The sequence below is a fragment of the Lontra canadensis genome, unplaced genomic scaffold, assembly GCF_010015895.1.
Source record: "Lontra canadensis isolate GAN:19392208 unplaced genomic scaffold, GSC_riverotter_1.0 scaffold98, whole genome shotgun sequence".
NCBI classification, from domain to species: domain Eukaryota; kingdom Metazoa; phylum Chordata; class Mammalia; order Carnivora; family Mustelidae; genus Lontra; species Lontra canadensis.
Window position 1 is genome coordinate 4,351,226 of NW_022631092.1, and position 24,274 is coordinate 4,375,499.

The following is a 24,274-nucleotide window of genomic DNA, read 5'->3' on the forward strand; positions in this document are numbered from 1 at the left end:
TGTCGACGGAGTAGTAGAGCCGTGGGTGCAAATCATGCAGGATGGCTCCTGGATAGTGTTGCACAGATTTCCCTATATTTAGCTGAATGTTAAGAGGGATTGAAAATTCCAGAATCTTCAAACCATCTGGTCGTAAGCTCTAGAATTTTTTAACTTTCATTAATTTCATAATCCTCGTGCTTATCTATGCAGTCAGTCATCATACGGCTTTCTTACTCATTTTTGTATTCCGTTAATAGTGAGGGCTTTTGTTTGCTTATTTTCTATTTTTATTGTTCAGAGTCTAATTGAATCCCCGAGAAAATAGGCTTCTTAACTTTGGTATCAATTTGGCTCCTGAAATTCGGTGATTAAAAAAGCACAATGATGGAACAGGGTTTTTTATCTATGGCTCATGAACATACAAAGTACATGAACATACATGTACACTCCTGTTCCCCAAGTCATTAATAAAGTAGTTAAGTTCTCAAGTATCTATTGAGGTTAGAGTAGGTTGACGTCTGCTATGTGTCTGTGAGGAGGCAGTTTTAAATTTTATCTTAAAATCCGTCCATGGACACCTGTGACCTGTTTTGCTTCGAGAGGGTCTTTGGATGAGCATATCTGTACTGTAGTCTGTAGTAATCTCTCCGGTTTTCTGTACAGGAAATTAAATAAGGAGTTGAGTCATGAAAACAGAAAAGCATTCATAAACTCCACTGTAGGGAAGAATTTCCTGTTGCCATGGTTTTGCTGTTGCCAACTTGGAAACGACATGCAAGAGAGACCATGAAAGCCCATAAATAGCCTCAACTCTTAAATATTATTTTAACGTTCCATACTCTGCTTGCAACTGCATGAAATGTGAAATCTCAGTATGCCCTGAGACTCTTCTTTTCCAGAGACTCTGACATTTGCTCTATACGCTTCAGTCCTGTTGTCCCAATTTGTTGTGTTATATAAATTACCCTCACTGCAAAGAGCTATATGAAAGGGTCTGGGAAGAGAATATAATAAGAACCCTGGTTCTTTTTTTTTTTTTTTTTTAATCATATAGTATATTCGTAGTTTCAGCGGTAGACTTCAGTGATTCATCAGTTGCATATAACACCCAGTGCCCATTACATCAAGTGCCCTTCTTAATGCCCATCACCCAGTTTACCCCATCCCCCCACTCCCGTACCCTCCAGCAGCCCTCAGTTTGTTTTCTGAGTTAAAAGTCTTTTGTGGTTTGCCTCTCTCTCTCTGTTTTTATCTTATTTTATTTTTCCTTCCTTTCCCCTAGGTTCATCTGCTTTGTTTCTTAAGTTCCACATATGAGTGCAATCGTACAGTATTTGTCTCTCTCTGACTGATTTCACTTAGTGTAATACACTCTAGTTCCATCCATGTCACTGCAAATGGCAAGAGTTCATTCTTTTTGACGGCTGACTAATATTCCATTATATACATATATATTCATAAATACATATTCCATATTTCGTATGTATGTATATTAACATTCCATTGTATATATATATATACACCACATCTTTATCCCCACTCATCTGTCAATGGATATTTGGGTTCTTTCCATAGTTCCGCTATTGTGGATACTATAAACACCCTGATTCTATGCATGAGTGGCCAGATTGGAAATTGGACTATGATTTATGCATTCACACACTCCCAGCTGCCTCTGGGTGATGAAAGGCAATGTGAGAATAGCAAGAGTGAGGATAGCAAGACCATGCATAAGCAGTGTGGCATCGAGTAAGACGCTCGATAAGCACTGTGCATATTTTGCCTCCAAATCCTAATAACGGTGAAGGCTGCGGGGGACAAGCCTGGATCAGTAAACTGTCTCTGATGGGGCACTTTCACAGTTCTGGAATGTTCAGCAGCAAAGGGTTCCTCTTAGCTGTGTGCCCTCCTTTAAGGCCCATGTAACCTTTCAGGGCAAAACTGAGGAGCGGAAGAGTCCATAATTTCTTTTTCTGCCCTTCCAGAATGTCAGATTTCTTCCAGGGAACAGAAGTCCGAAAGTATGTCTATTCTACAGCCCTGAAAGAGGCAGTTTGCATATTTATCTCTCTTACTTCAAGCTGACAGGATCAAAACCAGCCTCTGCATACCCCAGCAGCCTCTCCCTGGCCATGGTGCACCCAGGGATGAGAATTTGCTGTGTGTGCTAGGAGGTCATCTCACCACACTTTGTCCAACTTTATTTTGGGTCAGGAAACCCTTTCTTTCAATATAATCATTAAAATGAGAAAATGCTGGGACACCCGGGTGGCTAAGTTGGGTAAGTGTCCAACTCTAGATTTCAGCTCAGGTCTTGACCTCAGGGTTGTGAGATCGAGCCCAAGTCAGGCTCTGCGCTGGGCATGGAGCCTGCTTAGACTTGTTCTCTCCCTCTTCCTCTGCACCTCCCCGCTCTAAAGAGAGAGAGAGACAGAGAAAACTCTCCAGTTCAGTGTTCCTAAAGGATTGTTTCCTTTATATTCAGCAGTGATTGGATGTGATTGGATCTGTGGATTTGCTTTTCATCAAATAAAAACAGTAATTGTCAATCTTGATTTCTTTATTTTTTCCTGTGCCCATCTTCCGAATCATCCGGTTACACATACATTAGATCACTCACCAGCATACTGTGGGTTAATGAGGTTCTATTAATTTAATTTTTTAAACTTTTTTTTCTCCCTATGCTTCCATATGGATAATTCCTCTTAATATATCTTCCAAATTCACTGTTTTTCTTTTCTTCCATAGTGTCTTAATCTGCTGTTAATTCAGTCCAATGAAATTTTCATTTCAGATTTTGTCATCTTCAGGGCCGGAATTGCATTTGGTCCTCTTTTCTTATATTTCTCACTTTCTCCTCTGTAGGTTCACGTTGTCCTTTAAATACTTGAACATATCTATGATTGCTGTTTCAAAGTTTTTGTGCACCAGTTCTCTCATCCTTGTCATTTGAGGTCTCCATTTAACAGATTTTCTCCGGCTTTTGAGTTACATTTTACTGCTTCATGTCTCTGGTTACTTTTGATTAGAGAGTGTATATTGCGAAGGTTTTATGGTTGTCTAGATTTTGTTGTCTTCTGTAAAAGGACTGTTGCGTTTCGTTTTGGTGGGCAGATACGTTAATTACAAAACAGCTTGATCTTTGTGAATCTTGTTCTTAAGCTTTATTAAAGCATAACTAGAGCCGTTCTTTACCCTCTAACTTAGCTCTGCTACTAAGGCATGACTTTTCTTGTGTCTGAATACCCACATATGCAGTGAGGTCTCTTTCCTGTGGCTCCTTAGAACTTGGGTGTCTTCCAGCCTTTGTGAACTATGAGAATTGTTTGCTTCATAATTCTCTGCTGGTTTTTCTTTCCCTCGTAGTTTTTCTTTCTTTTATTGAGGTATAATTGACATATAGCATTCTGTTAGTTTCAGGCTTAGAATGTAATGATTCAGTACTTGTGTACATTGTAAATTACCACACGGTAAGTCTAGTCAACAGGTGTTGGCAAACAAGGTTACAAAACTTTTTTTTCTTGGGATGAGAACTTTTAAGATCTACTCGTAGACACTTTAAGATACACAATACAGTATTATTAACTATAGTCACTATGCTGCACACTCCCCTAATAGTTTTTCTTTGCCTGGCTTTTGGAATCTTACTGTCTGTGTGTGCAGCTTACTGTTCAGTCCAAGACTGAAGGACCCTCATGCAGAGTTCTGAACCTCTCTCACTGTAGAGTTTCCTCCTCTTTGGTACTCTGCCCAGCAAGCATCAGCTACCTTGGGCTTCCTGAACTCCAGTGTGTTTTGGTTTCCCTCTTCAAAGCCATACTCTGTGTTCTTGTTCCAAAAGCACCTCCAAGTGGAAAACCTGGTGGGAATCAGAGGGTTCCTCTTCTTTGGCTCTTTTTTCCTCTGAGGTCACTATCCATCGCTGCCCATTATAAAATGCCTGAAAAAATTTGTTTCAGATATTTTGTCAGTTTTCCTAGTTACTTATAACGGGAGAACAAGTCCTGTACCAAGTACTCTCACGGGTGGAAGCAGAAGTTCCAGATATTTTCATGTTTGTCATCTCAGGCAACTCTCACAGGCCTTGCCAGGTACACAGAATTGGCTTCTTTAGATTAACGTGCCCAAGTTTAGATGGCTGGGAAGCATGAGGGAGGTAGAACATATCCTAATGCTGAGGTTAACAACGTGTTCAGAGAAAGCATAAATGTGGAATTAAGTACAGCAAAGCCCAGAGCTCTGCCTCGTGGCTGTGTCCCCCTTTCTCAAGCTCTTGGGCTCACATTACCCACGCCATCTCGAGAAATGGCTCTGCTTGTTATGTATTACGAATCTATTCAGATTTTAGGAAGAATTGATGGAGTTTTTGAACCATTTCTTGTTTTTCCCAGTTTTTCATACAAAGTCCATTTTCCTGGTTCAAAAATAAGGTCTTATTCACAAACAAGCTACAGATGTGTCAGGGGTTGGAATGATTCTACCCTGAAGACATTTTCGGTGGTGGATTTTTTTTTTTCTTCCTTACTTTGTCTCCTCATTTGGATGACATAACCTCTAGATAATTACCATCCTCTCACACTACAGTAAATGCAAAAATAAACTTCCCACCAAGCAATTTGTTGTTTGGAAGCGGGAGGCCACCTTCATTTTTAGCTGTGTATATGGGTGAGGGAAATCATTTCCTGGGCGAGTCTTGTTTGACAAGGCAGGACATGGGCAACTTTAGAAGCCCTTTGTAAAGCATGACTCCCCGAAGCTTTCACCTTCTTTCCTTTGCTGCAGTGTTCGTGAGTGCCTGTCACTTCCCCCATTTTTCGGTAGTGTTACAAGAGCCGCTGAGATTCAGGGTCTTGGAAGAGTAACAGATTTTTTCAAAAAGAAAATAAGTCCTTTATTTGGAATAAATATTTAAACTTTGATAGGGAACTGGATGAAACTAACACTGCTCAAATGCTTTCGCATATGCAGAAGTCCGTTTGGAGTTGCAACCACGGATGAGTGAAGTAAAGGATTCTGTTCTCACCTCCTTAACTCTGTGTGTTACACTGTAAGGTTTTTCCTTTGAGCATTCCTGGAATGCACCTGGCAAAGAATGTAAAGTATGTAAAGGTCCCTCTTTAAGAAAACTACCTTCTTTTACTTCCACTGCACAACATTCTAAATTCTACTCCGCCCATCCTGAGCATCTTTTGTGGGCAAGGACTTTCATATACATTATTTCATGTAATCCTCACAGCAGCAAGAATATCGATGGACAGAGAAGTGGAGTGATTTGTTTGTGGTCATTTAACAAATGATGCTACCGTCACTCAAATTCAGATCTTACTTGCGAAATGAGAAGCCAGGTGACTGCAGGTGTCTTGCCAAGTGAGTTGTTGGCAGAAAACCGTAGTGGCTAACTCCTAAGTGCCAGCCCCCACCATCTCCTCCTTCCTCACATCTCCAAGTGTTAGAGGTTTTGAGAAGCCTCGAGTCCCAGGTGTATCCACTTGCACACTTACACAGGCCTTGAGCTGATACAGTATGGGCTCACCTGTCATGGCAAAGGGCAGGACAACAAATTTTTCTTGATCCTGACCCTGAAGTAAAGGCCACCGCTAAATGTACCTTGAAAAATTATTAGTAAACATGATAGATGCCAGAGCGGTTAGAACTCTTGATTTCCCCAAATACTTCATTAGTGAGTGAGTGAAATCTTACCACAAAGGCAGAAGTGTGTGTCCTTTCGAATATGTGCTGCTGTTCCAGATGTCAGTACTTGGCCCTGGCTGTGCTTGTGGGCACAGGGTTCTGCGTTCCCCATACCCTATGGCAAGGTTGCATGGATGGGACATCTGGGGATGGGACATCAAGGGATAGTCCCCAGGAGCCAACTGACAATTATTGTATTTCAAATTAAATAAAGGGATAAAAACAAGACTTACAAGCTATCTGATTTCATCTTGCATTTGATGTGTTCTGTAGTGGTGAGTATGTTTAATTAAGGGAGCTTAAGCTTTCTTCATTCTGTTGACTTTATTTAGCCTACATGCATTTAGTTAATGAGATTACTTTTCTCTTATGTTCATAAATATTTAAAACCAGGAACTTCCCTGAAATCAAATTGCATAGGCTTGTTTGCCTTCATCGAGCTTTTCTTAACTCTGATACGTCTTCAGTGATTGAGAAATGGTTGTTATAACAGTCTGATTACTTGCCCTCACTCAGATTTGTACACAGACACCTTTTCAACCAAGCTTTAGACTACCGAGAAGTCAAGGCGTTGAGTCTACACGAGCAGTCAAGGGTGATTATGACACTGACTGTCTCTGAAACTGCTCTACAAACTCATTAACCAGTTCATACCATCCTCAATCAAAATGCTTAATGTAGGATGTGATCGTGTGTTTTACACTTTTTCAAAGCAGCTGAGAAAAATACTGTTGCCATTCCTCAATTATTTAGTACTGCCTATCATCTTCATGGAATATTAGAAATTTTACTTTCTCTGACTTTGCATAGAATGCTGATTTTATTAGTGGGTGTCCGTCACTTGCAGGTAGTATGATTTGGAGACAGATCATGTGATTATCAAGATGACCCATAAGATGCCTGAATTTACTTTTTAACTTTTAAAGCCCCTCGACAAGTATGAAGGAGCATTATCTTCCTTTCACCCCTCTTCTCAAAGCATATTTCCCTTTAGAAATGTTTTAATATATATTCTCTTCAGCCAGAGAAAAAAGGATTTTTGTCACTTTCATTTTCCTGATTGTCATGCTATTAAATTTTTCATGGTTTCAGGGTTTCAAGGTCACTAAAAATGCCACAATAGCAACATTGGATGCTTTATTTTTAAGAAAATATAACAAACATTCATTTTCCATGCTCTCTGATAAAGTTTAACAGTTCTGGTATGTACATAGTATTTTCAGGATTTTGGAATTCCTTTCTTCTCAGAAAGGAAAATGTCATTATTTTGGCCCTAATTTCACCTCTGAAACTTTTGAAACTATTTAAACTGTTTAAAATTTTGAAACTATTTAAACTGTTTAAAATTATCAGCAAAACTTGGGGATTTCCAGAGATCTCCAGAAAAAGGCTGGTCAAGCAGCATTCATGACATAAATGAGGCATACAGAAGAGATAGCGAAAATGGGCCAGAAGTAGAAAAGCAGATGACCCTTCCACATTGTCTTCCACATCAGCTATCCTCTCTGGCAGTAATCTTTTTAGAATTAGACAGACATAAAAAGCGGAATATAATTCATGAATACTAGATGACAGTCTCTTTTCTAGTTCATTAATTTTGCTCAAAATTGACTTGAAACACATGTAAGTACACGTCAAAGCTGACACATTCACTTTAAGGTTTTAAAATGTACTAATCAGTTCAAAGAGTTATTTATAGCAGGAGTCCTTAACAGTAGATAGGTTCTTCATACTCAAGAGCCATCTTAGCTAGTTCAATTATTTCTTATAGTGATTTGTAGTTTTTTGTGTTGGTGGTCATTAGGACTTAGAAGATATTTTTTTCTTGGAAAGTTATATGTTGGTACCTATTTTTACAATTTTTGAAGAGTAGTCTGTGCTTTATTTCACTTTTAGCTTGCTTCTAATTCTAACCCTTTGCATTTAACGCCAGCTTCAAAAATTAAGGTCCTCCGAGAAGCTTGAGGTTGGAATTCCAGGCTCTAGAACATTCTTACTAGTCTGTCTTCAAGGCACCAGTGGTGGTAGTCTATTCTTGGAGTAGCGCCTAAAGGCAGTGGAGCTCCTGGGTTACAGTCGCCCTGCGGGTGTTTATTAAAATAGATTCCTCCGCCCAGCCCCATACCCACGGAGCAGGATTTCTGGGAGTGGTGCATGGGAATCTGCCTTTTAAACTCACTCCCCAGATGCTACTGTACACACTAAATTTGAGAACTGCTGCCTCCTGGTATATGCCAGGGGCTCTGTCTTGCAGCTTCTCTAAAATGCAGTCGAGCATTTTGGTCCTCAGCAGTATGGTTGATGGAGGCTTGAGTTTACCCAGGATGAACACAGTTCTGTCATTTTGCAGCCAATACATCCAGGGCCTTTAAGACTAAAGATGCTCCCTTTTGATTGGACAGTTAATACTTAATTTCTCTGGTTTCCAGTTATTTGTGGGTAATTGATTTATTAATGATTAAGTGGGAAGGGGTTGCTGTTGACTTAAGGAAGGTGAGAGCAGAAAGGTCTTAAAACATTGTTGGACATTGCTAGAATACCTTTGTTATTCAGTGTTACAGTCTTGGTAAATTTCCATCTGTTTCTTAGGAACAGAACATTTCTCTTGCTTAAATGAGAAGTATTGGAAAAGATGTTCTTCGACTGATGTTTGGGTAGAATTCAGGGGTGTGTAAACTTGGATGGGAAATAATTTTACCTTTATTTTCACTGATCCCCTAAAACTTAGCACTTTCTTCATAATTGAAGGTAACAAACTCTAATTGTTTAAGTTCTACCTATGATTTTATTGCAAGTAGAAAGCATAGGTATTTTCATACTGTATTTTTTTTTTTTGGAGACCCTTCAAAATATTACTTATGACATCACTACTTCAAAGGCATAGTAGTTACTAGATCAATTGCTAAAACTTTTTAGAGAAATCTAGTATCATTTTAAAAGTATTTTTGATAACTATTTTGCTGTATAATAGATTTCTGTTGTAATCATATATATTTTATACATTTACAAATACTATTCTGACAAGGGACCCATAGGCTTCACGTGACTACCAAAGGGAATCAGATACAAAAAATGGGTTAAGAACACCAATGCTCAGGCACTTGGGTGGCTCAGTCAGTTTAGTGACTGCCTTCAGCTCAGGTCGTGATCCCAGGGTCCTAGGATCCAGCCCCGCATTGGGCTGCCTGCTCCACAGGGAGTCTGCTTCACCCTCTACCTGCTGCTCCCCCTTGCTTGTGCTTGCTCTCTCTCTCTCTGACAAATAAATAAATAAAATTAAACTTAAAAAAAAAAAGAAAAAACACTGATGCTAGATCTTATTCTAACATCTTTTCATTCTAAACCATTTCCTTTTTTTTTCTAAGATATTTTCCATAAGTGAACTGTTTTTCCTATTATAGTCATCTTACCATTATATATATATTTTTTACTGTAGCTGACTCCACTGGAACCCATTCTCTGTACACAACATATAAAGACTATGAAATTATGTTCCATGTTTCCACCATGCTGCCATACACGCCTAACAACAAGCAACAGGTAAGAGACAGACCCTGGTGTTGTCTGTGTTTCTTCGCCCTTGTTCATTTCCCCCAGAAGCCTAAGTGGCAAGTTTGTAAAATCTTAAAGCAGAATTTAATGTTGCACCTGTCACCACAGCAGGAAGCTTTGTACTTTGCGGAAATAATGAATAGCAAATGAGCTGAAAACAAATGAAGAGACACAAATTCTAGGTTAACAGCCAGCTGGATGGCTTTGTGAATTAATCACTTGCTTTTCACCCACGGGGACTGAGGTTTTCATGAAATCTGAAGAGAACAAGTTGAAATCATGGTGATTAGGTGACCCTGCAGGGTTGCAGAGAACATGTATGAGTGGGTGGAATTCCATCTCAAGAGGCCAAGGTACAAAGCAGAAAAGTACTGATGTGTCATTGCAGATTTCAGAGGAGGTTTGGTACACTAACTGGGAGCAAAACCAAAATAAATGTCAGTGAGATCTCAGAAAAAGGTATTTTCTTAACGTTTATCAGGAGACCACACAGAAGATAAAAAACAATTACCTTTGTATACATTATACACAGTTTCTTTTTAAAATGATCTAAAAGCACAGTGTCTATTACTAAAATGTGGTCATTGACATAGTAAATGAAGAAACCTACAAGTGGCAGATTGTCACAGAGCAAAAGGGAAACGGGCAGTATTGTTTTAGAAAGTATGTGGTCGTTGCTGTTTTTTAAAAATATATCAAAATAAATGATACCAAACTGACATTTAAAAGAGCTAGAGAGCTTTCCATAGCAGTTATAAACACAAGCCGTCCAGAATTACTTCTGACCTTAAAATGGATCTAGATTTTGTTATTGTCAACTGTTGTGCTAACAGAACACAGGCCAGCTGCAGAATGAATCACATCCTCTCTCCCAGAATTTAACCAAACAGGGATCTAATCGAACACTTCATCACTGCAGGTTTGATTAAATCACAAATCGAGGTAATGAAATTTTGCTTCTTCTAATTACCAAAGGAATCAAAAAGAGGGAGCAAAGCAGTGAATCACCTACAAATCTGAAATAAATCTATTTAGAATAAATTCTATGATCTGGAATTTGATTGCAGTTTTTTTATGCAAATTCCAAGTTCCAGGTTACCCAAAGAGGAAAACATCATGATAAGGAAAATGTACTTTTCTTATTCTGACCAGTAAGTAGACAAAAAATTTCAGGATGTTCACAAGTGATGTTTAAAGGATTATTCTTTCTACCTGATTACTCAGCAGAGAAAGTAAGATATATGAAAGGATAAAAAATTAGTTAACAAGATTCAGTTAATTGTTTATTTCTCCTAAATGAGTTGAAGTGTGTTGAGCAGCGTGAGTTGGTATTTAAATAGACAGCTATCCAAATTATTTAATTTGGTGGTTCAGTCAAGGCAAAAGTGTTATTATGGTTGTTGGTACTGCTACATCTTAAGAAATTTTAATTCTCTAGCTAGAGAATTTATTTCTTTTATGTAGATCACTTTATGCTTAGAAAAAACAAACAGAACATAGCTTTTAAAATCTTGTGGCAGGAATTTATTTATAAATACTGTCTTTCATTATATATAATGTGAGATGGATAAATGGATTTATTTCTGTTTGGGTCCTTTACTAAGACTTTAGTGTTACATATCAAGCAAGAAGAAAGAATGACATTGCATCAAAAAGACAATGACATCATTGTATGTGTACATCAATGATGTAATACATAGACAAATTGTATTTTCTTTTTTTTGGCGTGCCCAAGATCCTGATTAGATTAATAATGGGTATATTCTGTATAGCAATCAGTACAGCCCAGCCTTTATTTCTGTAAAATTCAATGATGTATCATGTTTAGAAATGAAAATAAATGGCCTCATTAGAAGATAATTTGGGATGCTTTGAAACGGGAGGTAAACCATAAGAGACTCTTAATCTCAGGAAACAAACTGAGGGTTGCTTGAGGGTGAGGGGAGAGAGAGGGCGGCTGGGTTACGGACTATTGGGGAGGGTATGTGCTAAGGTGAGTGCTGTGAATTGTGTAAGACTGATGAATCACAGACCTGTACCCCTGGGGAAAATAATACATTATATGTTAATAAAAAAAAGTACATTTCTGGAACATTCTAACTCCCAATTCTCAACCCTAATCTAAAAGGCTACTGTTTCTCCCAGCTGGGAGCCAATACTAGATCATTGATTTTACTGGTATGTAATTTGTGTAGGTTAAAGTCACTGGAGAATTAAAAAAAAAAAAAAAGTTTTACAAATGTAAGCTTATACCTTATAGATAGTTGATATAAATTGTATATATTTGTTATTTTTCTCCTTGACAGAACCTCTATATAATAAATGAGAAATGCAAATTTTGTTCAACTTTTTTTTCACACTACTTAATTAAACTGTCTAATAAACCCCTCTTAGAGAACCACTGACCTAGCCTGACTTGGGGTGCCTGCATTTGAAAGCCACCTTTCCAGAACGCTATTTAATGTGAAACAGAAGGTGGCCTTAAGCAGCTTTCACTGTAATTAAAAAAGCTGTTTCAACTTGAAATTTAACCCACTTTAGGAATATTAGTAATGTCTGCATTCCCAGCTGGTAACACAGAAAGCATCTTTGAAAACACCTTAGCCACATTTCTTTAAATGAAGTGAATTAAACCAGAACATAAATTGCATTGTAATTACTTCAGCCATTCTCTTCTCTAACACATCTTCCCCATGGCAAGTTTCTTTCTTATGTGAAAATGGAACAAAACTGTTGTTATGGAAACAGAATTTGGAGAGGCTAGAACTTGGCATAATATGCCAGATATTGGTTTGGTCCTGAATGGGCTCTATATTTTATGCAAATTTCAGAATATTCATTTCTGTATTCTTCCTGGGAGGGATTAAGACAGACTAAAATATTGACAGCAACTGTGTCGATTACCTCCCTTAATATGTCCTGATTAATAATAAATGTTTTAAATACAGTTACAGAAGGGAATTGGGAGGAAAATGCAGAGTGTCATCATTTGTGTTGTTTGCTTATTTTTTCTTTTAGCTCCTACGGAAGCGGCACATTGGAAATGATATTGTCACAATTGTTTTCCAAGAGCCGGGAGCACAGCCATTCAGCCCAAAAAACATCCGCTCCCACTTCCAGCACGTGTTCGTCATCGTGCGGGTCCACAACCCCTGCACTGATGGGGTCTGTTACAGGTACTGGCACCACGGCTGTGGCTGCATGGGTGTTGGGTGGCGGTTGCACCGAGGGCCCCCTCCAGCTCCACTTTCTCAAGTGGCAGTGGGAAGTCCATTAATACTTATTTTTGTCTTTAAACTGTGTGTGTAGATGGCTGAAGTCACACGAAGACGTCACCTGACGGTGTTGACATTGCCCAGACACGTTGGCTAGATACCTGCTGTTTCCATTTGCATCTGTTCCTTAGGTGGTGTCCTTCATCCATACCATCTGGTCACCAACTAATTACTCATACTGCTAATTATACTTTGCTTTTGGTGTGGCAAGAGCAGAGAATGACGATCATAATAAGTAGAAAAGTTTTGTTTTAATTATTATTATTTAAAAAGCTCAAACCATTGCTCAGGACCGATTTGATTCATGCTAATGTTTCTGACTGCCATCTTGGAGGCATTTCTCAGCCTTAGTAAGCCTGTTATGGAATTGTTCCCATGCTCCTTGTTGACCTGGTCTCATGAGCATCAGAATTCAGGCGTCTGTCTGCAAGAGGCCTTTGGGTGTTGACAAGGATAAGAACCTGAATTGCTGGGTTGATGTGGGCATAGTACCAAGAAGATGTGGAAGGCTATTCTGGCATTAACAAGATGTTTCTAATATGAATCTGTCCTTTTAAAGTATGGATTTTTATCCTGTCTTTCCATCCCTAAAATTTGGAAGATTAAGCTTTGTTAATTTTGGATATTTGTTTTTGAATTAATACAGCCACCTACCCAGAAACTGGCCCACACAGACTGATAACTGGTTTGTTGGGAGCTCCACACCTGTCTAATTCTAGGTGTCAGTGCTGGTTAATTGCAGGAGTTGAGTGAGCAAACTCTGGACATGAAACAAATAAAGGTTCCTGCGGACTCCTGCAAGCCGCCACCTTCCCTGCACAGGTCCCATGTACATGTTGGCCTCTGGTGATGAGCCCAGCACTAGGCTCGGTGCTCGATGTGGGGTACCTCATTTAATTTTGAAAACCCATGCCTTAGGTACTGTTTTTTAAAAATCCCCATTTTCAGATGAGGGAGTTTAAGCAATGGGACTAGGTAGTTAGATTGTAATGCACTAAGTCTGATTCCACAGCGGGGCCCTTCACTGCTCTGCTGTGCTGCCTCGCTCCCATGCCCTGTGAAGCGTGGGTCCTTGCTGCCCTGGCTGCTGACACACAGGCTTTTCCAGAACTCTAGGCGAAGGGGTGGAAACTCCAGCAAAAGAGGCCTAGATCTGCAGCCTTTTCCTGGGGAAATGGTCTCTGAAGGCTGCGTGTTTTAGGTGTGCAGAACATTTGACTCTAACTGGGAGGGATATCTCTTCCCATTTAGAAAATACCCCCAAGCAACTGAAACACTCCCCGCGCTGAATCGTGCGGGGGATTTCATACAGCTTTGGTAGAAAGCGAATCCCTTTTTGATTGGTCACTACCACGTTTGGGAGTGGAAGGCTATGCAGTTTGTTTTAGAGAGAGATTCTTCTTTAAAAGCCATTGTCTAGGGGCGCCTGGGTGGCTCAGTGGGTTAAAGCGTCTGCCTTCGGCTCAGGTCATGATCCCAGGGTCCTGGGATCGAGCCCCGCATCGGGCTCTCTGCTCAGCAAGGAGCCTGCTTCTCCCTCTCCCTCTGCCTGCCTCTCTGTCTACTTGTGATCTGTCTGTCAAATAAATAAATACAATCTTTAAGAAAAAAAATAAAATAAAAGCCATTGTCTAAGTAAAGTTCTGTTGCATAGAAATGTAATGCAAGCCATATGTTAATTTATATTTTTTAATGGCCATATTTTTAAGGTAACAAGAAATGGGTAAAATTAATTTTAGCAATATGTTTTGACCCAGGAATATATTTTATTTACCTGCTATATCCAAATGTTATTATTTCAACAGGTGATTTTGAAGTTTTAAAAATTATTGGCCTATTTTACTTATTTTTGGACTAAGACTCTGGAATCTGGAGTCTGTTTTAGACTTACAGCTCATCTCAGTAAGGATGCTTGATTTTCATTGGAAGTAATCTGTGTTGAGATTTCATAAAATTTGTAACTGGAAAAGTAGATTCGTATACCCAGATTTTCCAGACATCCTTTTTCAAAGCTTTCGAATAACTGAGTTGAATGTCACTTTTAAAAATATAATGTAACTTCCTACTCCTTGGTCACAGTAGCCACATTTCAAGTGCTCAGTAGCCTACACGTGGCCAGTGCAAGTCTAAACAGACAGATTGGGAAGAAAGTGTCTCCCAGCCCTGTTCACACTTTGCTAGATGACGAAGTGAGGTCTGTCTTACCCCACCTACAACCTCACCTTGAAAATCATGCTTTTTTACTGCCTCTCTTATTTTTAATCTGTTGCCTGGAGAGCCCGTCTTCTTAACCCCACCATGCCATGTGATGCTGGACCCTTTGTGGGAGGACACTGGTCACCCTGGGTCATGCCACGTGAGCTAGCCTGGGATTTCCTAGTTGTCAAGCTTGTTTGGAGATCCAGCACACTGCTTTGTAAACTGGGAATGTGGGTCCTCTGTAAATCCAAGAGAACATACCAGTTTGGAACATCACTAAAAGAAATCACAAGAAGCTAAAGTAGTGATCTTTTCCTGTTGTAAACTTGACATGTATTAATTATTCTCAGTCCCTCTCAGACGGGGGTTGGCATGTTTCTTGGGGTGTGTAGTGACATCAGGAGATGTTTAAAGTCTCAGAAGAGGGCAATTTTTTGTAGTTAATGCTTGGGAGAAAGCGTGTGAAGGGATTCATGTTCTCATGAAAATAACTGGTCATGAGGTGCCTGGGTGGCTCGGTTGGTAAAGCAGCTGACTCTTGATTTCAGCTCAGGGCATGATCTCAGAATCCTGGCATTGAGCCCTGTGTTGGGCTCAACACTCAGCGGGGAGTATGCTTGGGATTTTCTCCCTCCCTCTCCCTCTGCCCCTCCCCTGGTTCAAGTGCATCCAAGTCCTTACTCTCTCCTTCTCTAAAATAAGTAATCTTTGCGGGGGGGGAACCAGAAAGAAAAGAAATGTATTATGAAGCAGAATAGAAAATTTGTATACATTTTAAGATAAAACATGGGTCTTCCAAAGAATTTCTGTACATATGAGTTTGTCTCATACCCCATCCACCCCCCAGACTACTAGGAATATGAATTTATGGGCCTCTTTTATTAGAGGTACTTTGGTAGAAAAGTTTAGTGCTGCATTGGTCATACTAAATTAGATTTAAATCTAATTTAACTCTATCCCTGAGTGATAGAGTGATTCAGGTGCTTTTTATCATTGAAAATCTCTTGTTCCAAACTTTCTGCCCTATGAACATTCACATTTATTTATTGACATCTACTTGGTGCCTGTAATGAGGAAAGTGCAAAAGTTGTTTTCTCAAAAGAGCTTCTTGCTATAATCAGGTAGGAAAGTGTGGGGTCAGTACAGGCTGAAATTTTAAGGAACATTTAACTGAGAAAATGGGGTTTGGCATGTGTGTTAAAGCACAAATGGATGAAATTCAGTAGGGAAAAGAGAAACAGTTCTAGGAGTGGCCAGCATTGCATACAGAAGCATAGACACAGGAGAGGGTGTAGAAGGTACAGTAAGAAGGCTGCTCTAATAGTTGGGGTTACTGGACGGTGGAGGCCCTTGGAATGCTAGGCTGTCTAGTAGCACAGTATAAATGGAGTTCTAGGGAAATTCACCCAGTGTCACCATGCAAGGTAATTTGTATACAAAAAGGCAAATTTGGAGCTCATTGCTGTTGTTCATTGATTTTTTGCCTATTCTTTACAGTCCTTATCATATATGTGCTAGACACTATTCTAGGCCCTGGGATGCAGCAGGTAAGCCAAGAGAGAAAAATCCCTGTGGTGGATATGGAGAAGAGGTCCTGAAATATTGCATGTTATCTCCCCAGGGACTGAAAAGTTTATAATAGGAAAAACTGACTATTTCAAACTCATTTCAGAGGCCAGTTAACTTGGAACAGTAGACATAGCCAAGAACTCAGAAATGAATCGCTAAGTCTGTACTATGCCCATACCTGTTAAGAGAGTCCTCTGGTCTCTTTTTTTTTTTTTTTTTTTAAGATTTTATTTATTTATTTGACAGAGAGAGAGAGATCACAAGCAGGCAGAGAGGCAGGCAGAGAGAGAGGGGGAAGCAGGCTCCCTGCTGAGCAGAGAGCCTGATGCGGGCCTCGATCCCAGGACCCTGAGATCATGACCTGAGCTGAAGGCAGAGGCTTTAACCCACTGAGCCACCCAGGCGCCCTGGTCTCTTTATTTTGTTTGGCATCATCGTACTGAGCTTAATTGTCTGGTCCTGCTTGATAGAGCAGGTTAGAAGCAATAAATCAAAAAGATGAGGAACTGTTCAGTGGCAAGAATGCACTGAAAACATCAATAAGTGATTACTAATAAGAGAGATGCAGGAAAATTATTCAGATCAGTGATACAAAGCCAATAAGCATAGCAGTCTGGGGTCATTTGGTTTGAGAACAAAGGACCAAGTATACTTCATTCACCCCTCGGGGCCTCACTTTGTAAAAACTCAGTGTAAAATGATTTTCAACATATTTTTAGCAACCAGTGAATTAGGAGATCCAGGCATTGATCTTCAGAGGTTGCAGATAGCACAAAAAGAGACAAACATGTGTCTCATAAAGGAAGGGCACAACCCCACTTATGAATTAGTCTTGTTCCCTACGCCCCCAACATTGAACCTGAATCTGATCAAACTTCTGGAGAAGCCAATATACAGGAAATCCAAAAGACAGAAGAACATGCCCATATTCAGCAAAATTCAGGCACCGTGCAACTCTATGTGATAAGTAGCCCAATTTCCTCAACACATAAATGTAAGAAATAAAACAGAACATAAGAAGTAGAGAGGAATGAACAGATAAAAAAATTTAATATAAAATTAATTAAAACATGTGGATCTAACTTGGATTCATTTTAGATAAAAAGATTTAAAAATTTTTTTAATTTAATTTTTTTTTCAGTGTTCCAAAATTCACTGTTTATGCACCACACCCAGTGCTCCATGCAATACGTGCCCTCCATAAAATTTTAAAACATCTTCTGGGGTGCCTGGTGGCTCAGTGGGTTAAAGCCTCTGCCTTCGGCTCAGGTCATGATCCCAGGATCCTGGGATCGAGCCCCACATCGGGCTCTCTGCTCAGCGGGGAGCCTGCTTCTCCCTCTCTCTCTCTGCCTGCCTCTCTGCCTACATGTGATCTCTGTCTGTCAAATAAATAAATCTTTAAAAGAAATGTTAAAACATCTTCAACAACTGAAAATTGGAAGATTGACTTACTGAAATTAAAGAATTATTACAATTTTAAAACTAGTATGGTAATAAGTGGTTATAATAATAACCTGAGTCTTCAAAACAAGTGTTAAATTCTGGTCAGCAACCATGTTTAGAGAGGTAGAAATGTATGTTTCTTCTTTGAGAAAGATTTCCATATTCAGAGGTTAAAATACAGTACGTGTTGAAAGGAGGTAGTATGAACTAGTCCAAAAACTACTTGGAGTCAGACCAGACTGTTAAACCTCTCAGATCCTAGATTTCCCTTTCTATGCAGTGGAAGGTTGCTTGACATCTACTTAAAATCCCATAAGTAAAGTATCTAGTTGTAGGCAGGCAGGTAGTACGTGCATACTATGTATGCATAGTAAATGTGCACGCCCTTCTTTTCTGGAATAAAAGTGAATGCAGGCTTCAGCTCGGAGGAATGATTCAAAGCAGGTCAAGGGGTAGACATTTCTTTGAGAAAGTGTTCGAAGCCTAATGGGTGTCCCTGTCGTGCAGTGTTGCCAACCTTTTTTAAGACAAGAATCGGAATGTGGCACTCCTGGCACTTCAGACCAGTTGGGAAAAGCTCAGCCTCCCTGGCGCAGAGCTTCTGCCGATAGTCCTCCACAGCCCTACTCCCGGAGCCACATGGAGCTCCCTAAAGCTCCCAGAACGTACCGTGCCCTGCACATGCTGCTCTCCAGGCAGAAAGGCCTCTTCTTACGCACCCCACCCCTCCTTTAGCCGATGAATTCCTGCTTTTCTTTTCTTGGGGAGGGCTCCCCTGACCTCCCAGGACTAAGTAAATTGCCCTTCCTAAGTGTTTCCAGTAGAGCCCCGCACCTCCCACAAGAGCACCCAAACCTCTGGATGCAGCCCCGTGAGACCCGGAGCTTCTGGAGGCCTAAGCGTGTGGCAGCAGTGCCTGCCTTACAGCAGGTGCTCCGTGTACATCAGTGAATGAGTACTAGTAGAGGTCAAGAGCCCCCCAGGGAGAGAGCGATGGGCACACATTTGTTTTGCTGCTGATCCTTCTTGTCCTTGCCCCAGATCTGCTTTTTCAGAAAGCTCCCCAAGCTGACAATCTGATCCAGCCCCCAAGACGGGGAAGCCTCCCTCTACCGTTCTGATGCCGAGTCCCCTTCCTTCTAAATTTGGGGTTGGAATTATTTATTACCATTTCTGTGGTGCTTCAGAAATTCAAGCATCATCGTCTTCTCACTTTTTTTTCCACTGGGACATCTGTTCGGATATCTCTGGAACGTTCCCATGTATCAACTTGAAACTGGCTTTGGGTGTCAAAATCTGCTACTTTATCCAAGGTCACTGATGCCATCAAATGCTACAAAGCCCAGCCTAATGGTGGTCTCTTCAGCTCTGTGACTCTTGTGGATGGTGCCTTGTGTAAGCATCTCAAGAGTGGGGCATTCAAAAATGTTCCTTCAGAAGGAACAGTGTGGTCTTGTCATAGAGCACACTACTGGCCATCCAGAAGCTCAGATTCTAATCCTGGATCTCTGTAACAGGCTCCGGGCACATCATTTTACTTCTCAGAGTCTGTTTCCTGGAGAAGTGAAAAATTCGTACCAGCCATTCACATGGAGGTTCAGGGCTGTGCCACATGTCAGTAAAGCAGGATACTTTCCTAGTCCTTGAGTTGTACTCCCAAGACTTAGGGGGACAGAAGATGTTTTTGTGTTAAAACGAGCACAGATATTCCTCAGTAGAATGCAAAATCAAGATGACTTAAGAAGAAACTCAAGATTTTATTGGCAGAATTTGAGGAACACTGAATTCTCCATGTTCTCTTCTGGTGCTAACTTTCCGTAATTGCGTCAGCCTCTGAGCGTCCGTCTGCTGGATAACTCTTCTGGTAGAACATCCAGTCCCCAACCTGCCCAGTACATCCGGAGTGGCTAGGATTATAAAGAATGTATAATTTCTCAGGAGATACAGTATTGCATATGAGGCTAACAGAAGTGTGTCTAAGCAGAAGCCCTTTGGAATCTGCTTTTAGAAATAGCAAGAACCATTTATAATTACTACATCTTTAAGGATCTATATATAGCAAACTGAAGTTCTAGAAAGCCTTCTTATAAGGCAAAAATATTCTCTCTTCTGAGCTTAAAGCAGGCATTATTAGCAGGAGTTCAGAATGTGTGGCATCTAAATCAATGTGCTTTTAACCTTGTAGAAAACCTTGAAGTTAGATTAACCCAGAACAAGACCTTTTGTTTGAAAAAAGCATCCCTGGGCTGCCTCCTCCTGCTCTTCTGCAAGGGTTCTATTTTTAATGATGCGAAAATGATTTTAGCATCTGTATCGTTTACCTCCCTACCATGATGAATCATTGATAATTATATGTTGAGGCTTCACTTTTTTTCCCTCGTAGTTCATTCTAGAGGCTTCTAATTACTGTTGGGTTTTCAATATATGTTTGTCTAAAGTTCTAACAGTTAATAAATAGATCTGTAGAAAGCCAGTGAGTTTAAGAGGCAAGTGGATAGATGATGCTCATCTTGGCACCCCTGGTAAGCATTTTCCTCTTGTATTTAAAAGAAAACCACAGCTGCTTCTTGAGAAAGAATAACAATTTGAAGTGAAATTAACAAGAAAAGGAATTGCCAATTTAAAAATGAGTGTTTCTGGATCCTTATAGGATTCCTCTTTAGAAAAGCTAGCATATCTGGATTTTAGCATGTTTTGCTTGACTTTTTAGGAAAAAAAAAAAAGATCAAATTAAAATTATACAGCTGTCAGCATTCAAGCCAGACAGCTCACAACAGACAAGAAAAATTGCCTTTCTAATACTGGTGTAATTAGGCTGTAATGCATATGGAGGTTTCTGTGAATTCTTATCTCCAGTTAGAAAATGGAGTGTTGCTTGCCACCTTTCTTCATCATGAAGCCAACTAATCTTTTTTTTTTTTTCAATAAAGTTTTGAAAACCAACAAATAGGCCATTCCATGGCATCTTCAGATAAAATAGGTAACTTATGACCTGGGTTTCCTGGTTTTTACTTATTTATCCTATTCTCATGACAAATAATCCTTTTTTTGAAAAGCAAAGCTAAATATCTTAAGCCCTTCTTAAAGCAGAGCAAAAATAGTAATGAAATCAAGGTCTTCAATTTATTTTGAAAGATATACATTCTCTGATTGACTTTTCCCTTCTGGAAATTCAGAAAAAATATTTTGTATTGCTTCTCTGATACTTAGTACAATTGCATAATGGATTCACTTTTAAATAATTAGGTAATTTGAAAAGAGGGACATTCAGTCTGTTAGAATCATCGTTTCCAGCCCTCTCAAAGTTCACTGAGGTCCTAGAATGAGGTCTTAGAACATGACAGAAAACACACAACCTTTCTGTTTCTATTTAACTTTTGTTGTTACTATTTTAGGAAAAACTTTATTTTTTTTTCTTTTTTGAGATGAAAAATAATAGGCTATTACAGATGCTCATATGGTCCTTATCTTAGTCCCAGTTTTAACAGTATTATGCAGAAAAAGTGACTAGGTCAGGCTTTCTCAAATTAATCTTGCTTGGAGGCATAGGAAAAGGGAAATACTTCCTCACAAACAAATTGTCAGAATCAAATACCAAATGTAGAGAATGTGGATCAAAGAATAGCTCAGTTTAATACTTTGATTTTAAGGCACGATTGCTATTACTATAAAAACCATAATCATTTTAATACTGCAATTTCAATTTTCATTTTAAAATTACTCTTTTTGGTCTGGTTGCATAGGCCAACAAATAATATTTTAAATTAAAAAAAATTTTTTTTAAATTTAATCCATAGCTTTTATGACATGCATCTTGGGATATTTTCATTATAGGCTGTCTGCACGTAGGCATCATATCCAAAATGGAGACCACATTTGTGTTCTTAAAAAATCTATGCTTATTCTAAAAGGTTATGCTGATTATAGTAACCTATGCTTTGAAATAATCAGTAGATATTTAAAGGTAAAATATTATAGTACACTTCTTTCCCTCATGGAGTTATGGTTGGTTTACTATCCATTAATGTAAGGATGCTTTTTGGGGTTTCTTGGACTAAAAAAAAAATGTTCTATAAATAGAAATTTCTATTATTTCTTGTGGGACAGGTCTTTTTCTTTGAGAATGTGTATTTTATTCTCATGCTGTGAGACTGAGAACTCCTGACGCTCCACTCTTTTTCACCTTTGCTCTGTCTCGTAGTGTGGCTGTCACCAGGTCCAGAGACGTGCCTTCCTTTGGACCTCCCATCCCCAAAGGGGTCACTTTCCCTAAGTCAAATGTGTTCAGGGACTTCCTTTTGGCCAAAGTGATTAACGCAGAAAATGCTGCTCATAAATCAGAGAAGTTTCGGGCCATGGCCACTCGGACCCGCCAGGAGTACCTGAAAGATCTGGCAGAGAAGAACGTCACCAACACCCCTATTGACCCATCTGGCAAATTCCCATTCATCTCTCTGGCCTCCAAGAAGAAGGAGAAGTCTAAGCCGTATCCAGGAGCTGAGCTCAGTAGCATGGGGGCCATCGTGTGGGCCGTCCGGGCCAAGGACTACAACAAGGCCATGGAAATGGACTGCCTGTTAGGGGTCTCCAACGAGTTCATCGTTCTTATTGAGCAGGAAACCAAGAGTGTGGTCTTCAACTGTTCCTGCAGAGATGTGATAGGGTGGACCTCAACTGACACCAGCCTCAAAATCTTCTACGAGCGAGGAGAATGCATTTCAGTGGAGAGTTTAATTAATAACGAGGACATTAAAGAGATCGTCAAAAGGTTGCAGGTGAGTATTTTCCTTCCACTTACCCACATTCCATTTCACTTTCCTGAAGCTTTCAGTACAGACCAGAAGCAAGTTCCTGAAGCTGGTGCAGTTTTATCAGCTCCTCCGAAAACTCCCTCGATGATGTGAAGCAACCCAGAGTTTCCGTCACTCGTTTTCCATCCTTTTCCGAAAGGAAAAGTAGAGCAAGTGGGAGAAGACACGCGGGCTGTGCGTGTGTGCTGGAAACCATTTGCACGTGACCTGATCCCACTACCCTGATGGCTGATGGGGTGGCCCAGCCGGTCTGCCTTCGCTGTCAAGGGACACTGTTCAGTTGAGCATCTGCTGCCCTGAATTTTCTAAGGGCGAAGTGAGTAGCAGAATACGGTCTCTGTTGGCTGCCAGCTCCCCGTGGGTTCTCTGTTAGAGGTTTCCTTGTAAGCTCAGCAAAGCCATTGAGTCTTTGGACACAACAGGTGTGTTCTTTTTGGCCCGATGAATGGAGGTTAGCGAAGGGGAAGTAACCGGTCGCTCGTCAGCTGGCGTTAGGTATTTGGCAGTGACCCCGCAGGCGGTGTTTCTCCAGCTCCCTGCCCAGCACTCAACACCCCGTGGCGTTAAACTGTGCTATCTTTTGTTTCCTTGTTCAGTTTGTATCCAAAGGTTGCGAATCCGTGGAGATGACTCTGCGGAGGAACGGGCTGGGGCAGCTTGGCTTCCACGTCAACTACGAGGGCATCGTGGCAGACGTGGAGCCCTACGGCTATGCCTGGCAGGCGGGGCTGAGGCAGGGCAGCCGGTTGGTGGAGATCTGCAAGGTGGCTGTGGCCACCCTGAGCCACGAGCAGATGATCGATCTCCTGAGAACATCTGTCACAGTGAAGGTCGTCATCATCCCCCCGCACGATGACTGCACCCCACGGAGGTAGGTCTGAATCGGCAGCTGGGAACCGGGCCATCCAAGGCCGGGTCTGTGTGCCATGTAGAACATCTCCTGCCGGGCGGGGAGAAGGGTGCTATGCGGTGTCCCGGGTCACACACAGTGCTCAGAGTTCCATCCATGGAAAGCCTGACTCAGGACCTAGCTCCCTTTCGGTCTGTGGCAAGAGCAGCTGGAAAGAGTGACTGGGTTGGACCCTTCCCCAGATTTACATCTGTGGATTTATAAACTTGCCAGTACAGATAGAGAAGTCTGGTAACACGGTCTTAAGGATCTTGCGCCGATAGCTATCTCAGTATGAGTGCTTAATGTTAGAAGACACGCAGCAGCACATTCTGTCAGGCTTCATGACACTCCTATTCATCCTCCTGTCCGAAATTCGGAGTGCAGTTCTGACCCCTGCTCTCTCATCCTGGAGCCCTGGACGTGACTTAGCAAGCATTCTCTTAACTGCATCTGTGTGTGTCGGGAACTGGCTTCAAATGAGCTGGCTGGTCCTGCTCGTGCTGCTTGGCAGTTGGGTCCCCAGCCCTTTTGCAGAGGGAAGCCCGGGAGCTCCCTGTCCCTCCCAGCTCCTGCCAAGCCAGCAACATGCTTGGAAACTTAATTTCTTGGTCTCTGGGGAGATTTCTTGGTGGAACAAATTTAATCAACTTTTTCTTTTCTCCTTTGGGCATGTCCATGCTATTTTTACTGATTTTTTCCAATCTGTTAATTCACTTTCAGCCCGTTATTTCCTAAGAGTTTCTCTTAAGCTTTGACAATTAATTCTTAGGCCTTCTAAAGCCAAAACATCCTTCCCCTGTTTGTTTTTTCCTCAAAATGTGACCTGTCCTACACCTGAGCTCTTGCAGATTCATGAA

At 40.6% G+C, this 24,274-nt stretch overlaps 1 protein-coding gene across 6 annotated transcripts in view; it reads left to right on the forward strand.

Annotated features, from left to right (window-relative positions):
- The window catches only part of SIPA1L1 (signal induced proliferation associated 1 like 1), a 179,684-nt gene that overhangs the window by 87,154 nt on the left and 68,256 nt on the right, over positions 1-24,274 (forward strand). For all 6 annotated transcript variants that reach the window (XR_004380275.1, XM_032837370.1, XM_032837372.1 and 3 more), the window contains exons 6-9: positions 9,110-9,213; positions 12,244-12,401; positions 21,916-22,489; positions 23,122-23,396. Coding sequence is in view for 5 of the 6 variants with exons in the window: in XM_032837370.1 (XP_032693261.1) it covers positions 9,110-9,213; positions 12,244-12,401; positions 21,916-22,489; positions 23,122-23,396 (1,111 nt within the window). In the remaining variant the exon portion in view is untranslated. The remainder of the gene's footprint in view (positions 1-9,109; positions 9,214-12,243; positions 12,402-21,915; positions 22,490-23,121; positions 23,397-24,274) is intronic.